The sequence below is a fragment of the Pelodiscus sinensis genome, chromosome 4 (assembly GCF_049634645.1).
Source record: "Pelodiscus sinensis isolate JC-2024 chromosome 4, ASM4963464v1, whole genome shotgun sequence".
Lineage (NCBI taxonomy): Eukaryota > Metazoa > Chordata > Testudines > Trionychidae > Pelodiscus > Pelodiscus sinensis.
Window position 1 is genome coordinate 123,112,925 of NC_134714.1, and position 13,586 is coordinate 123,126,510.

Here is a 13,586-nt window from a genome sequence, read left to right on the forward strand (position 1 = left end):
ATTTGATGGGAAAGGTGTCCCCGAAGGATCATGCCCCTAGTCTTGCTTGTGAGCAAAATGTTGGGCATTTCTTGTTTGCTGATGTTGTAAAACAGGTTCTGTGTAGGGATCCCCACATGAAATATTTGTGTTCTTGGGAAACGCTGCTACTGAAAATCTCCAAGTTGCGGCACAGGGCATATACCAACACCGAAAGGGGAGCACCCACAGAGATGTTACTCAAAGAAGAAGGAGGGTCATTGTTGTGAATCAGGGCATTGGCAATGTTGTTTTGGCCTCCACTGAATCTGGGTGTACTCCTACAAAGTCCAATCATATTGGAGTTATGGTAGATTTTATTGATTTGTAACCCGGTAAGGAGTGAAAATAAGAGATAGGTTGTTGAATAATTCATAATGTTTCTGTTCGGGTCGGGCCTTTTATCAGGCAACCATCTAAGAATGGGAATAACAATATTCTCTGTCTGTAGAAATAAACAGCTACTAACTCTAGGGCTTTGTCGAAGACTAATGGAGCCATCAACAGTCTTAATGGCAATATTCTATATAGGGTTGTTAAAATTAATCAACTAATTGAATAGTCGATGGGATTTCCATTGACTGTTCAATTAGTTGATAAGGGCACTTCTGCTTTGAAATGTAGCAAGAGCCATCCGACTGTTGATACACTTCAGAGGTGGAAGTGCTGCACGGCATTCCACCTTTGAAATGTACAAGAGCCCCAGCAAGGGCTCTTATGCATTTCAAAGACTGAAACACCGTATGGAGCCTGGGGCCAGCGGGGGACTCTGAGTCCAGGTTCCATGTGGCACTTCTGCTTGAAATGGATCTAGTATAGTTCTCCAATCTCTATTTCTCTTGAGTCAGAAAATAATGGAAATAAAATTGCTTCCCTCTTTGTTGCATAGAACTTGTCCCACAGCCCCTTATTGTAGAAGGTGAGCTACTTCTTATCTAAATAGGTACTTGGAAGAAAGGTTACTGAACAGGGATGGAGAAAGGGGGTGGGTAGGTAGTACTGAGGTAAAGAGGATTGTATAACCATTTGAGTGATCTCTAACACCCAGTAGTCGACGGTGACAGAGGCCTACATCTAGTTGAAGCCAATGACCAGAGATTGTTTGTTCCATTGGCATTGGTAGTTGAGGGATTTGGATCAAACCTTCAACTAATGTTTAAAAACTGCATCTTGTTTGGTGGTGCTTGGGATGTTGCAGCATGAGATTTGGTAGGGCAACATCTTTGTGGTCCGGACCTCTGTCTTTGTTTGTCATATGGTCTCCATTGGTGTTGAAATGTGCTTTCTTCGTTATGACCGTAAAGCTTGTATCTGCTTCTCTTGTTAGGGGTTGTATAGATTCCCAAGATCCTTCACGAGTCCTTCATGGAACAGAGGACCTCGTCCATCTTAATAGAGAAGAGCTTGTCCCTGTTAAAGGAAAGGTCCTCCATTTTGGTCTGGAGTTCCCTAAGGACACCAGGTGAGTGTAACCATGATGCTCTGTGCGTGACGATGGCTATTGTTATCATGTATGCCACTTTGTTCACCATGTCAAGGGATGCCCAGAGCACTGTTCTAGCAGTAAGTTGTTCCTCATTGCCAATAGCTCAAAATTTTATTTCCTCCAGGATTTTGCTGGACAAAATAGTTCATATACAATCATGACAATATAGAAAAATACTGAGTAATATTGTGTAACTGACCATGGAGAACTGAAGATTGGACCAAGAGGTCTTGTCTCTTCCAATCCTTTTCTTGTGATGTGGATTTGAATTGAGGATGTTTGCCCCACTGCTTAACACAATCACCACTAAGGAACAGTTTGTGGGTGTGAAAAAAGGATATGCATGCCTTTATTTGGTACATTGTATTTCCTATCCATATGGTTATTGGTTGGGGGATGGTGGCAAGTGTTTGCTACCCTGTTTCTGCAGGTTCCATTAGAGTACCATATATGGGCACATTTATCGTCACAGCTATTTTTACCTTAGACAAAGAATTTTGTAGAATCTTGAAGAGCTGGTGCTGTTGTCTCTTGTACCACCTCAAGTCCAGTCCCCTGCCTTCACGGCAGGACCAAGCACCATCTACATATCTCCTGATAGAGGTTTGTCTAACCTGTTCTAAAATAGCTCCAGTGTTGGCGATTCTACAACATCCCTAGGCAATTTATTCCAGTACTTAACTACCCTGACAGTTACAAAGTTTTTCCTAATGTCCAACCTAAACTTCCCTTGCTGCAATGTAAGCCCATTGCTTCTTGACCTATCATCAGAGGTTAAGGAGAATAATTTTTCTCCCTTCTCCTTGTAGCACCCTTTTAGGTACTTGAAAGCTGCATGTCCCCTCTCCGTCTTCTCTTTTCTTAACGAAACAAATCAATTTTTCTGTCTTCTCTCATAGTTCATGTTTTCTAGACCTTTAATCATTGTTATTACTGTTTTCTAGGCCCTCTCCAATTTCTCCACATCCTTCCTGAAATGTGGCATCTAGAACTGGACACAGTACTGCAACTGAGGCCTAATCAGTACAGAGCAGAGTGGAAGAATTAATTCTCGTGTCTTGCTAACAACACACTGTTAATGCATCCCAGAATTATGTTTGCTTTTTTTGCAAGTGTCACACTGTTGACTCATATTAAGGTTGTGGTTGTTACAGGGAATCTGAATTTCTTATGGGAAGTGGGTGATCTGTGGAATTGAGACGGGTAGGCTGTCCATGGGAAATGTTCCCTGGTGCTCTGTTTCCTGGGTCTGTAATAAGGTTTCATGCCTCCTGAGGAGGCAAGTCCAAAGGTGAAAACTGCTCCCTCCATGTTGTTCTTGTCACTCAAAATTGGAGCATTGGGAGATTCTGGTTGGTCAGCTGCTGTTGGTACTGCCATTCAGGTGGTGCTGAGCATTGGAAATCCAGGAACAGATGTTTCTTCCATATTTGATGGGTGCATAAGAGGGATTAGGGCCATTGTATGTGATGCTGTAACACTCTGCTCTGCCGCCTTAAATGAAAGTGAAGCTGGTGCTAAATCTTTGTGTGTAGCTTTCTGCAGTGCAATGGACACCCGTCTTAGCAGTTTCACAGTTGGCACTATTGAGCTCCATGCCAGAGGTGGAGCCATCACAGGTGTTTGAGACTGCAGTGCCATGCCCTTCCTAGGAGTAGACATCGAGGAGACTGCTTTTTGCCTGATACTTAATGCCTTTCTCCTTCCCCCAGATGTCCTGAAGCAGATGGTGCCAGAGGTGCCTGGTGCAAAGGCACTCACTTTGAAAGATGTTAGCACCACAGGCAGCAATGTCGTCTGAGACCGTTCCTTTTTTAATAGGTATTTGCTTGGTGGAGATGTGATCTTTTTCCTCAATTTTGTAGTGGAGTTGGCACAAGGTTTGTCCATGGAGAATATGGACAGAGAATCACTTGTTGCAGGTTGTCCAGTTTCTGATGTAGGAATGAAGGATTTCTCCATTAGAATTAGTTTAAAGCAAAGACCTCAATCTCTCCTTGCTCTTGCTTTGAGATTGTTGTAGTTAGCATGCTTCTGCAATGTGTGTAACTTACCTAAACATTGGACACATAAGGAGTGGCCATTCAAAACTGGTATCGAGTCCTTACATGAAGTAAATTGTTTAAAGCCTGGGTTGCCACACATATTGACCGAATCCCTATTTTTAGTAAAAAAAGGGGGATGGGAAAATGAAAGATTTCTTTATGGCTATCTAGTTAAGTTTAACTAACACTAGATTCTATATTAATGTAACAAATTAGTAACAAACAAAGGTAATCACTACACTGTAACAAGCTAATGTTTTTCACGTTTATTAGTGACACCAGTACAGGTTGTACCTCCCTCATCCAGGACCCTTGGGACCTAAGTGGTCCCAAACCAGGGCATTTGCCAGACCAGGGCACATCAATGTGGCAGGGGCTCTGCTTTTCCCCAGGCAGCTCCACTGCCACTAGGGCTTTATTCTCCCCACAGTGTGGGGGAAGGGAGGAACTCTACTCCTCCCTTCCCCCCCCTTCACTGCAGCCCGGGATTCCCCTCTCCCTGCAGTGGCCATGAACTCCATTGCAGTCCAGGGGAGCGCAGAGACACTCTGCCCGGTGTCTCTGCGCTCCCCTGAGCAGCTTTGCTGCTGCCCAGCGGGCTCCATCAAGCAGCCCTGCTGCCACCTGGGGAGCTCCATGCTCCACCTAATGGCTCCACTGTCACTCGGAGGGGCTCCATACTCCTCCCAGTGGCTCTGCGCTCCCCTCCCGCAGCTGTGCTGCTGCCCTCCCTATGGTGACAAAGAGCTCTGTTCCCCTCCCCTCCCGCCAAAGGGCTCTGCGTTCCTCCCAGTAACTCTGCTCTCCTCAGTGCTCTGTCTCAGCCCCCTTATTTGGCAACACTCCTAGCCCCAGCCCAACAGCTTATCCCCATAAGTGCTCACATGGATGATGCCGGACCAGGGATGTTGCCAGACAAGGGAAATCTGGATTAAGGAGTTTCAACCTGTAACAGACTCCTGGATTCCAAGGACAGCTGAGAAGGAACCAAAGGGATTAGGTTGTGCATGTGCTCCATAAGGCACCAGTAGCATCGCAAGACGGCTACTGTGCACATGCATTTTGACCAGACGATGTTACCAAAAATCTCCAATTGATGGGGGCAAGGACAAACTGAAACCTGAAGTGGAGCACCCATAGGGACAGCACTTGATGAAGATTTGATTATCCAAAAACTTGATTTACAATGACCTTGACATTTAGGAAGGACTTGATGCTCTGATGCAATCATTACTGGGATATTGTGTTCAGTTGTGATGTCCAAAGCCCAAAATGGATTCTGATCTCACCCTGTTAAGTTTAACATCAAGATTAGCAAAAGATTAAAAAGTGACTTGATCACAATCTATAAACACCTACATGGGGAACAAAATGTTGATATAGGGCTCTTCAAACTAACCAAAATATAACAAGATCCAATGGCTGGAAATGGAATCTACACAATTTAAAATTCTAAATAAGATAAAAATAATTAAGTGAGTGTAATTAGTCATTGGAATATCTTACTGAGAGTTATGGAGAATTCTCCACCTCTCAATATTTTAAATCAAGAAAGGATTTTTTCTAAAAGATATGTTCTAGTTCAAATACAAATTAATTCAAGGAAGTCCACTGACCTGTGTTATACAGGTCAGAGAAAATGACCACAGTGGTCTCCTCTATGGTCTACTGTTCTATGTTATTTTTATGATATAGAGATAGGCGTATAAGACTGTTTCAGTCTATCTAGCACTATTAAATACTAAAATAAAACCTTATGAAAGAACACTGAACACAATACTACTATTTTCTTGTTCACTAATATCTTTGTATATTAAATACAATGCACATACAATTATAATTGCATCGTCTATAATATCTATGTTTATTTGCAAATTTAAAAGTTTTGACAAAAGTTAAAACAAACACAGACCACCTAATCTGAAAATCAGACGAGTCAATTTAAGATAAACAATGGTCCCTTTGAATATGTGTTGTTTACTTATAACAATCTGTTGCTCATAACTATGTTAGACACTAGAAAGCACAATCTTAATAAAGACAATGGATTTATGGCTTGTTACAACAATCTATAACCCACTAACCTCCCTTTTTTGTTATATAACTGCCTGTGGGCTAAAGGGCCACTTCACCTTGAAAAGTCCCTTAAAGTGTTATAAATAGTTATGTTAAACAATCTGTTTCACCTTATAGTTTGCTGCGATATTCTGCATACTTTTCCTAGACCTGAAGAATATTGCTTAGCTCAAAAGCTTCTCTCTTTCATCAACAGAAGTCGGTCCAATAAAAGATACTACCTCCCTCACCTTCTCTCTCTAATATCCTGGGACTAACAGGGCTACAATGCTACAAACTACCATAGAAAAGGCTGGACATTTCACATATCTTGTACTTACAGTGCAGCCAGGTGGAACAGACAAAGATATTAAAGCCAGAATAGTGAAAGCCAGACATTTTTATAACTGTAAAGACCATCTGTAGAAACAGAAATCTTGCCCTCTAAAGTGGGATTGCAAAAGGTTAACCATTTAACCAATTACCTGGCAAGCATTAGGCTTACCAGAATGCTTATTGGGTAACTGGTTTCATGGCCAACTGTGGCAGGCTGGAGCAGCCCTGGCTGTGGCCAGCCTGCCATGGAGGTGACAGGCAGGACTGTGCCTATTTTAGCCTGAGGGACCCTGCCTGTTTAGGGGTGATCAACAGGACCCCCTTCGCGCTGACTCAGCCTGGGTCAACCCAGCAGTGGCCCTGCCCCGGCCATGTGAGGACAGCCCAGTGAAACTTCAGCCTTGTCTGCACGGGACTTTGGTCCCAGCTGAATTGGAGCTGCTCAGCAGCAGCCCAGCTGTGCAGGAGCAGTCCATCTGCCCAGGAGAGGCCTGGTGGAGGACTGGCCCGGAGAGACTCCAGCAGCATCATGCCCATGTTTTGGCCCCAGCCGCATGGGAGTGGCCTGGAGGTATCCCAGCCCTGACTGAGCCTTGAGGCTCTCTGGTGCAACTCCAGCCACACAGGGCAAACAGGTGGGCCTCCTGCCTTGACTGGGTCCAATCCCTGCCAGTCTGACTCAGATAGGGCAGGCCAGCAGGACTGCCCCCTTCTTTCCCCAAGCCATGTCAGAGCAGCTGAGGCTGGGGTGGAGGTGAACCGGTTACGTGTTAAAATTTAAATTATTTTTTATATCTCTACTCTAAAGTAATTTTGAATATTTAACTGTACTGTAAAGTCAGTTTGACTATATGGTACTGAAACTTGGAGACTTATTATGAATTTACTATCTAAACTCCAAGTTTTCATAAATACCGATCAGCCTTCAACAAATTGTCAATTATCAGAGGTCCAGAAAAAAATCACTATGGAAGAACTCTAGAAGAGAATGAAACACTCCAATAGGACAGGAAATTACATAAACACATGAAGATGGCTAGGACACACATGGAGGAAAGACCCAAACAGTATACAAGATAGGTCTGGAATGAAACTACAGGGTAAGCAGCAACAAGACCAAGGATCATATGGAAAAGCACAATACAAGCAGAAGTGAAAGCTATGAAAATGACATGGTGAACCTAAGACTGCAGCAGGACACTGGCAAAAATGGAAGGAAGGTTCTGAGTTCCACATGGAAGAGAAGCATAAAAGAGAAAAATTATAGCTAATACAACTTATACAGTAATAACTTGAAAACATCTTATGCTCGCTCTCTCTCTCTATATATATATATGGGAAATATGCACATTCACACACTTATTTCAAGAAAAAATTGTAAATAGAAATTTCTGTTTTGATTAATCTTACTGGTATCAGTCTGACATTTTGATTGATTGTTCCTTCTGGAGGGCAGGTACTTAATGATAAAATATTAGAATTTTTGTGCTGCATCATTAGGGAAGATAGAAAATGGACATTATATGAATGTGGCAGTGGATAAGATGAGTATGTATGTTTAGCGTCTTCTGAAGACTTTAAGTCTTGTAGCTTCTGATATTTTTCAAGGATTTCATTATCAGGATTGTCTTCAACAAGTGGCTGTATTTTGGCCTTGAATATTGTATTTTGACTTTCAATAGTAAGAGGGTATTTGAATTGATCAAGCAAAGGGTCTCCAACAGCCATAGCACATAAATCATGGTCTTGACTGGAGTGAAACCCTTCTTCCCCAGGTTTATTAACTTCATTGTTTTCCAAGTTGAGGTTTTCAGAACTAAACGGACTATTTTGATTAAACATTTCAGTGATAAATCCATCTTCTGTACTTGAAATTCCACCAAACAGTGTCTGATTTTCCATAGCCACAGTTAGAATCTCAGTTTGTTCTTGTTCATATCTGTTTTTCTCTTTGGGGATCTCTAACTTTTCTAGAGCAAAATTCTTCTCAGTAAGTCTTTCATCTATAAAATAAATAGCATAATTTTGACAAAATAACAAATACACCATTAGAGATGAGCCCAAACCAAAATCTAATTCCAAACAAACCCATGTTGGCAAAATTCATAACCAGAGCTACATTTTGCAGCTGAAATTTTAGTTTATTTTTTAAAAATCCAAATCCAGCACTTTAATTTCTACTATAGCAACTGTTAATCACTTTGGCTCCAGATCACTATTATTTGTATTACAGGAATACCAAGAGTCCAGGGCAATATTGTGCTAGCGACTCTACACATATATAACAGAAACATACTCTGAAGAGTTTACTGTCATTTCCACCCCCAAGGGAAATGGGAGTAGAATGGTGGATTAATTTTGAGATGCGAGCGTGGTAGGGAGTTATAGGCACAATCTTCTAACCTCAGGGAGAGAGAGGAAAGAGAACAGGGCAAGTACGAAAAAGGGCAGTAACAAAACAAAAACGTTTATTGTTCATATTATTGTGCCTAGTAGCCTGATAGAATTGCATCCTGACACTGCAGGGATCTGGGGCAAGATATTAACTAATGTCCAGACTCCAGGATGGGGTATGTGGAGGAATTGGTAGACTGTGGTTTCTACACACTGCTTGTGTTCTCATTTGCAAAAGGGGAGATTGGAACCCCACTGGAAGCATAAGCCTCAACTCTTTGTGTGAATCACTGGATTTCGACCCTACCCTATATGAGGGGCATGCATGGGTTTGATCTCCAGCAGGGCATGAGGAAGGCTGGGTTGAGACCCTGTCTCCCCTGCAAACACTATGGGCTGCGTTAAGGACAGTGCTTCATGGGTGCATCATCACCATCCCTGTATCTGCAGCTATAACGTGCTGTGGGACCCCCTATCCCGGGAACCACCCCCCATCTGAGGGGGGATGTGCAGTGAGACCCCCCCCGATCCCGGGGACCAGCCCCTCCCGCCGCTGAGGGGGGACGTGCAGCCCCCTATCCCGGGGCTGGATAACATGTCCCGCCCCGTGGGCGGGGCAGCAGGGCGCGCTCACTACCCCAGGCGCAATCAGGCTGCGTCCTTCACCTTTCCCTCGCCCCGCCGGGAGCTCCCGTCTCTCTCCCGCCATCCCCCGCCCGGCTCCGCGCTGGGCCAGGGTCAAGGGGCCGAGACCCGCAGGACCGTTGAGACCAATAGCGCCTGCGCGAGAGGCGCGCGCGAGGTGGGGCGGGGCGGGGCGAGAACTCGCGGTGGGTCACGTGTCGAGAGCCAAGGCGGGGCTCCAGCCACTTGCGTTGGTCCCCCTCCCCCCCCCCTCGGTCCAGCGCGTGAGGCGGCTTCCCGCAGGGCCCTTGCCGCGGTCTTTGAGCTGGTGCGGGGTGGCCCGTTGCAGCCTTTTTATCTTTGCGGTCGCCCAGGTACCGCACTTGCAAGCACGCGGCGCGAACAGGCGGTGCTGCATCCAGGGTTCGGTGCGTTGTTTTAAAAACGCAGGTGTATTACGAGCAGCGGGCCACGGTGCAGGCGCCGTTTTAAATGGAAATGAACAACTCCCTGAAGCAACAGGGAGTATCCAAGTTAGTCTGCACAGGATAAACTTAAACCACAAAGAGTCTTTCAAGTGTTATTAGACTAAAAAAACCTGTAGGCTACATCTAGACCGGCATGTTGTTCTGGAAATGCTTTTAACGGAAACGTTTCCCGTTAAAAGCATTTTCGGAAAGGCGCATCTAGATTGGCCACGGACGCTTTTCCGCAAAAAAAAGCCCCGATCGCCATTTTCACGATCGGGGCTTTTTTGCAGAAAACAAATCTCTGCTGTCTACAGGGGCCCTTTTGCGCAAAAGATTTTCGGAAAAAGACTTTTGCCCGAACAGGAGCAGCACAGTATTTCCACATAAGCACTGACAATCTTACATGAGATCGTCAGTGCTTTTGTGGAAATTCAAGCCGCCAGTGTCAACAGCTGGCAAGTTTTTCCGGAAAAGCGCCTACTTTTCCGGAAAAAGTGGCTAGTCTAGACACAGCCGTAGATTGTATCATGTTTTGTTAGTCTTTAACGTGCTACCAGACTGTTTAAGTTTATCCCTAAAGCAATTCTGTCAGAATAGGCTTGTCACACTGTGTAGATGTACGGGATCACATAGTGTGACCACCTTTGTCCTTTGAAATGCAAGACACAGTTCCTCGAGCCCCATCAAGCACTGTATCTCCAAGTTCCAATCACAAAGGCAACGCCCCTCACCACAGAGCGCCACTTTTATCTACAGGGACAATATATAGTAGAGACAAGATAGGTAACATTGGTGGTCTCATTTTCATGTGACTCACACCTCCCTCACATGCACAATGTGTGTTGGTGGTCACATACAGCTGCTGTAGTTTCAATAGTTTTGACATACAGAATGGAACACTGCAGCACCTTTAGCTGGACCCAAACTTTTAACAGAGCCCATTGTATAATAATTATGTAAATCTTTGATTGCACACAACAAAACTGATGTTTTAATAGATCTGCCAGTTTTGAGAAAAATGCCCACACAGCTCAAATACCAGCATGGTGGTAACCACCAATCAGCCCCAACAGAGACATGGCAGCCCAGGGTAAGGAAGGAAACTCCAGAAAGAAAATTGTGAAAGCCTTAAGTTTTATTTTTCAGACTCAGGAAGGCAGAACAAATATAATTAAAGAACAAAATAGATGTTAGATGTAAATAACTGATGAAAAGATCATACAAGTGGAGTAAATGAGCATGATAAACAAATTAGTAAATCTTATATAAGAAATCAATATGGTACAAATAATAATAAATTAGGAACATTTTCAAATTTGTGGGTCTAAATTCAGGCACTCTTATCCATATTCCCATTAAAAACCCTTTAAAAATAGGGCTGAAAGCTACCAACCAGGGTAAATGTTAACAGCTAATAATAAGTCTCCCAAATCACACCAAAAAGCTAAATATTAGACATTCTGGAAATACACAATTGAATTGTCCAGCCAATTCCTCAATGCCATGTAATAACTGATTTAATATTATTATTCCTACCAATTTCTGTTGCTTGACCAGTGATTTAAGGAAGGTAATGCTAAGCTTGAATGGGCATCAGTGATTGAAGATGTTAGTAACAGGCAAAGATTTTTTCAAAATATTTTCGCAATATTTTCACTTGACAGTGCTTAGTCTGTGTACCATTCTTAAAAAATTAGAGGTAAATTGTCACTTGCATACAACTTTTAAGCAAACCATTGTGAGCAATTTTATTGAGTGCACATAATGCAGAGTATGGGAGAATTTAGATTTTTTTTATTAATAACCTACTGTGCATTTTTAAGATTTACATCCAAAAGAGCACATTTTTATTTACATGAAGTTGACATTTTAAGATAAATGAAAGACAAACCTTACCTGTTTAGAACGTCTTGGCTCCAAATAAAAAATACATGAAACTTATCACCCTTTTCAACATGTACAATAAAAACAAAGTCTTCCTGTGCCAATTATATTTACACTCTCTTAAGGAGTGTAAAATTGCATTGATAACTGCAATACCTACAAATTACATATGAAACATTTAAAACCTGAGAGTAAAACCTAAATATGTTCTTAATTAAAAAAAAAAAATCTTCTACAAGCTAATGTCTTAATGTTAATTTAATACAAATTGGTCAGTGGTCATAAATAGTGCATGATTTCTGCAGCTGCAAAAGGACAACTCACTGTGAAGTTGCTGCAGTAGTCTGATTAGATGCCATGCCTGCCAGTTGCAGTAAGGCTTATTTGATAATCTCCTTGCCTGCACACTATCTGATCCAATAAAAATATCTCTGGTCCACTTCTGTTGGGTTCCTGCATTACAATATTTGCATAACTATGCATCTGTGATCTTCAGCAGGGCCTACCTTCCCAAATTTAGGTATCAAACTCATGCAAAACCCAGAGGGGAAAAAAAAAGTGGCAGACACAAAATAAAACAACAGAAAATATTCCTATTTTCAGTCTACAGCTAAATTAAACATTTTTTCCCACAGGACTGTTAATGTTATTATAGCCCTGGAGTATCATTTGGATATTAAGCACCACTGCATGTGTTACATGATCCTTTTATATACAGTTGCTCTGACAAATACTTGCCACATTTTATGCTGCGTAGGCTCTGTGTGATACGAAGACTGTCTAGAAGGACCACAATCTTGAATCCCAGGGAAAAGGTATCACAAAAACCTACTTCATTTAATTTCATAGCAAGCAAACTGGAGGGGTTTCTTCTTTGCTTTCAGCACTTCCATTATATACCTTTAAGTGGTATTGTTCAGTCCCCTCCTCCCATCCCCGCACCTTTCCTTCCCTCCCCATTGGCTTTCCTCATCAATTGTGTGTGAGTCCTCCCTGACTTGACCTATAGCCTTTCCAGGTAACCAGAGAATGCCAGATTTCCCCATTCTGGCATTATCATTTGTTTGTCTTAATCCTTTCCCTTTAAAGATGTTTGGAAATGTGGATGCTCCTTTAATCATGGCAGTAGAAAAACAATTTTTTTACCAGGGGACTGGGCTTTCAAGGGGCATTTCACATAGGGGCCCTTAGCAAAATTGCAATGTATAAGAACATGCACTTTTCTACCCTGTGTTGCACCTAAATAAATCACAACTTGAGAATTCAATTTACAATCCCATTCTCCTTGTTCACCACAGAAAATTTCTATAACACAAAAAACAAGCACCCCATAGTGTAAGGCTTTTTTTGTGTTTGAGGCCTTTCATGTTTAAGGCACTGGCTCACACAACATGCAGGTCTGTTTATATGGTAATAAAATTAAGATGTAGCAAATTATATGCTTACAAAACACGAAAATAGGTGATACTTGCCATCTTTTTGGGTAATGCAACTATTTTATCACCCACTATAGCTTTTACTTATTTCCAAGAAGCACAGTATATTTTCAGTTAGTGCATTACATTAGGTTACATCAGATTGTGAAATATTTTCAATGCAAAGAAATACCTTTAAAAAGTGACAACTTAGACGAATGCCAACAAGTCTTTTGTCACTCAATGATATACTAATTGACATTTTGCAATCCGTACATATAAACTCAAACATTTCTGCTGATTGAGGTTGTCTTAATAAATTTTGTCCACTCATTTGGAATACAAGTAGACCCAGATTTTAAGTAAAAAGTTATCAAATGTACACAAAATTGAGACAGGCCTACAGTAGGTACAATACACATCTTTCACTTGATGTTGACTTATAGCATCCCTAGAATCACATAGAATGTCAAAAGTGATCCCTTATGGGAAGAAAACTCTTCTGAGCTATTGCAGAGTGATGGGATATTTGAACCTCAGCCTAGGTGGTGAATCCTTATTCACAGGTAATCACTGGATGATTGTGACTCAAATGCCCCTACAACCATTGCTTCTTTCATTCATTGATCAGAAGAGTTCTCACCCCAGTGGTAGGAGACTGGCACTGATATTAGGAAATCACTTGGTAGAGTTTAAAGCAATGTTAAATAAAGCCAGAGTGTCAACCATTGCTTGTTTGATGTTTTTTCCAAAACGGTGAGAATCCTAAGAGAATAAAAAGATATAAGAAGAGTTGTAATGCAAGAACTGCTCCTATTACCCTGTGGCCAAAGTGACTCTTACTATTTCCTCCTCTGTT

At 42.2% G+C, this 13,586-nt stretch overlaps 2 protein-coding genes across 3 annotated transcripts in view; both read right to left on the reverse strand.

Annotated features, from left to right (window-relative positions):
* The window catches only part of TESMIN (testis expressed metallothionein like protein), a 62,032-nt gene extending 52,356 nt beyond the window's left edge, over positions 1-9,676 (reverse strand). The window contains exons 1-2 of the mRNA XM_025188935.2: positions 9,001-9,676; positions 7,351-7,943 (exon numbers count right to left, since the gene is read on the reverse strand). Of these exons, the coding sequence (XP_025044720.2) occupies positions 7,351-7,943; positions 9,001-9,043 (636 nt within the window). The 5' untranslated portion in view covers positions 9,044-9,676. The remainder of the gene's footprint in view (positions 1-7,350; positions 7,944-9,000) is intronic.
* An 869-nt stretch (positions 9,677-10,545) lies between these two features.
* The window catches only part of CPT1A (carnitine palmitoyltransferase 1A), a 78,763-nt gene continuing 75,722 nt past the window's right edge, over positions 10,546-13,586 (reverse strand). For both annotated transcript variants that reach the window (XM_075928332.1, XM_006131643.2), the window contains one exon: positions 10,546-13,492. In XM_075928332.1, coding sequence (XP_075784447.1) covers positions 13,406-13,492 — 87 coding nt within the window. In that variant the 3' untranslated portion in view covers positions 10,546-13,405. The remainder of the gene's footprint in view (positions 13,493-13,586) is intronic.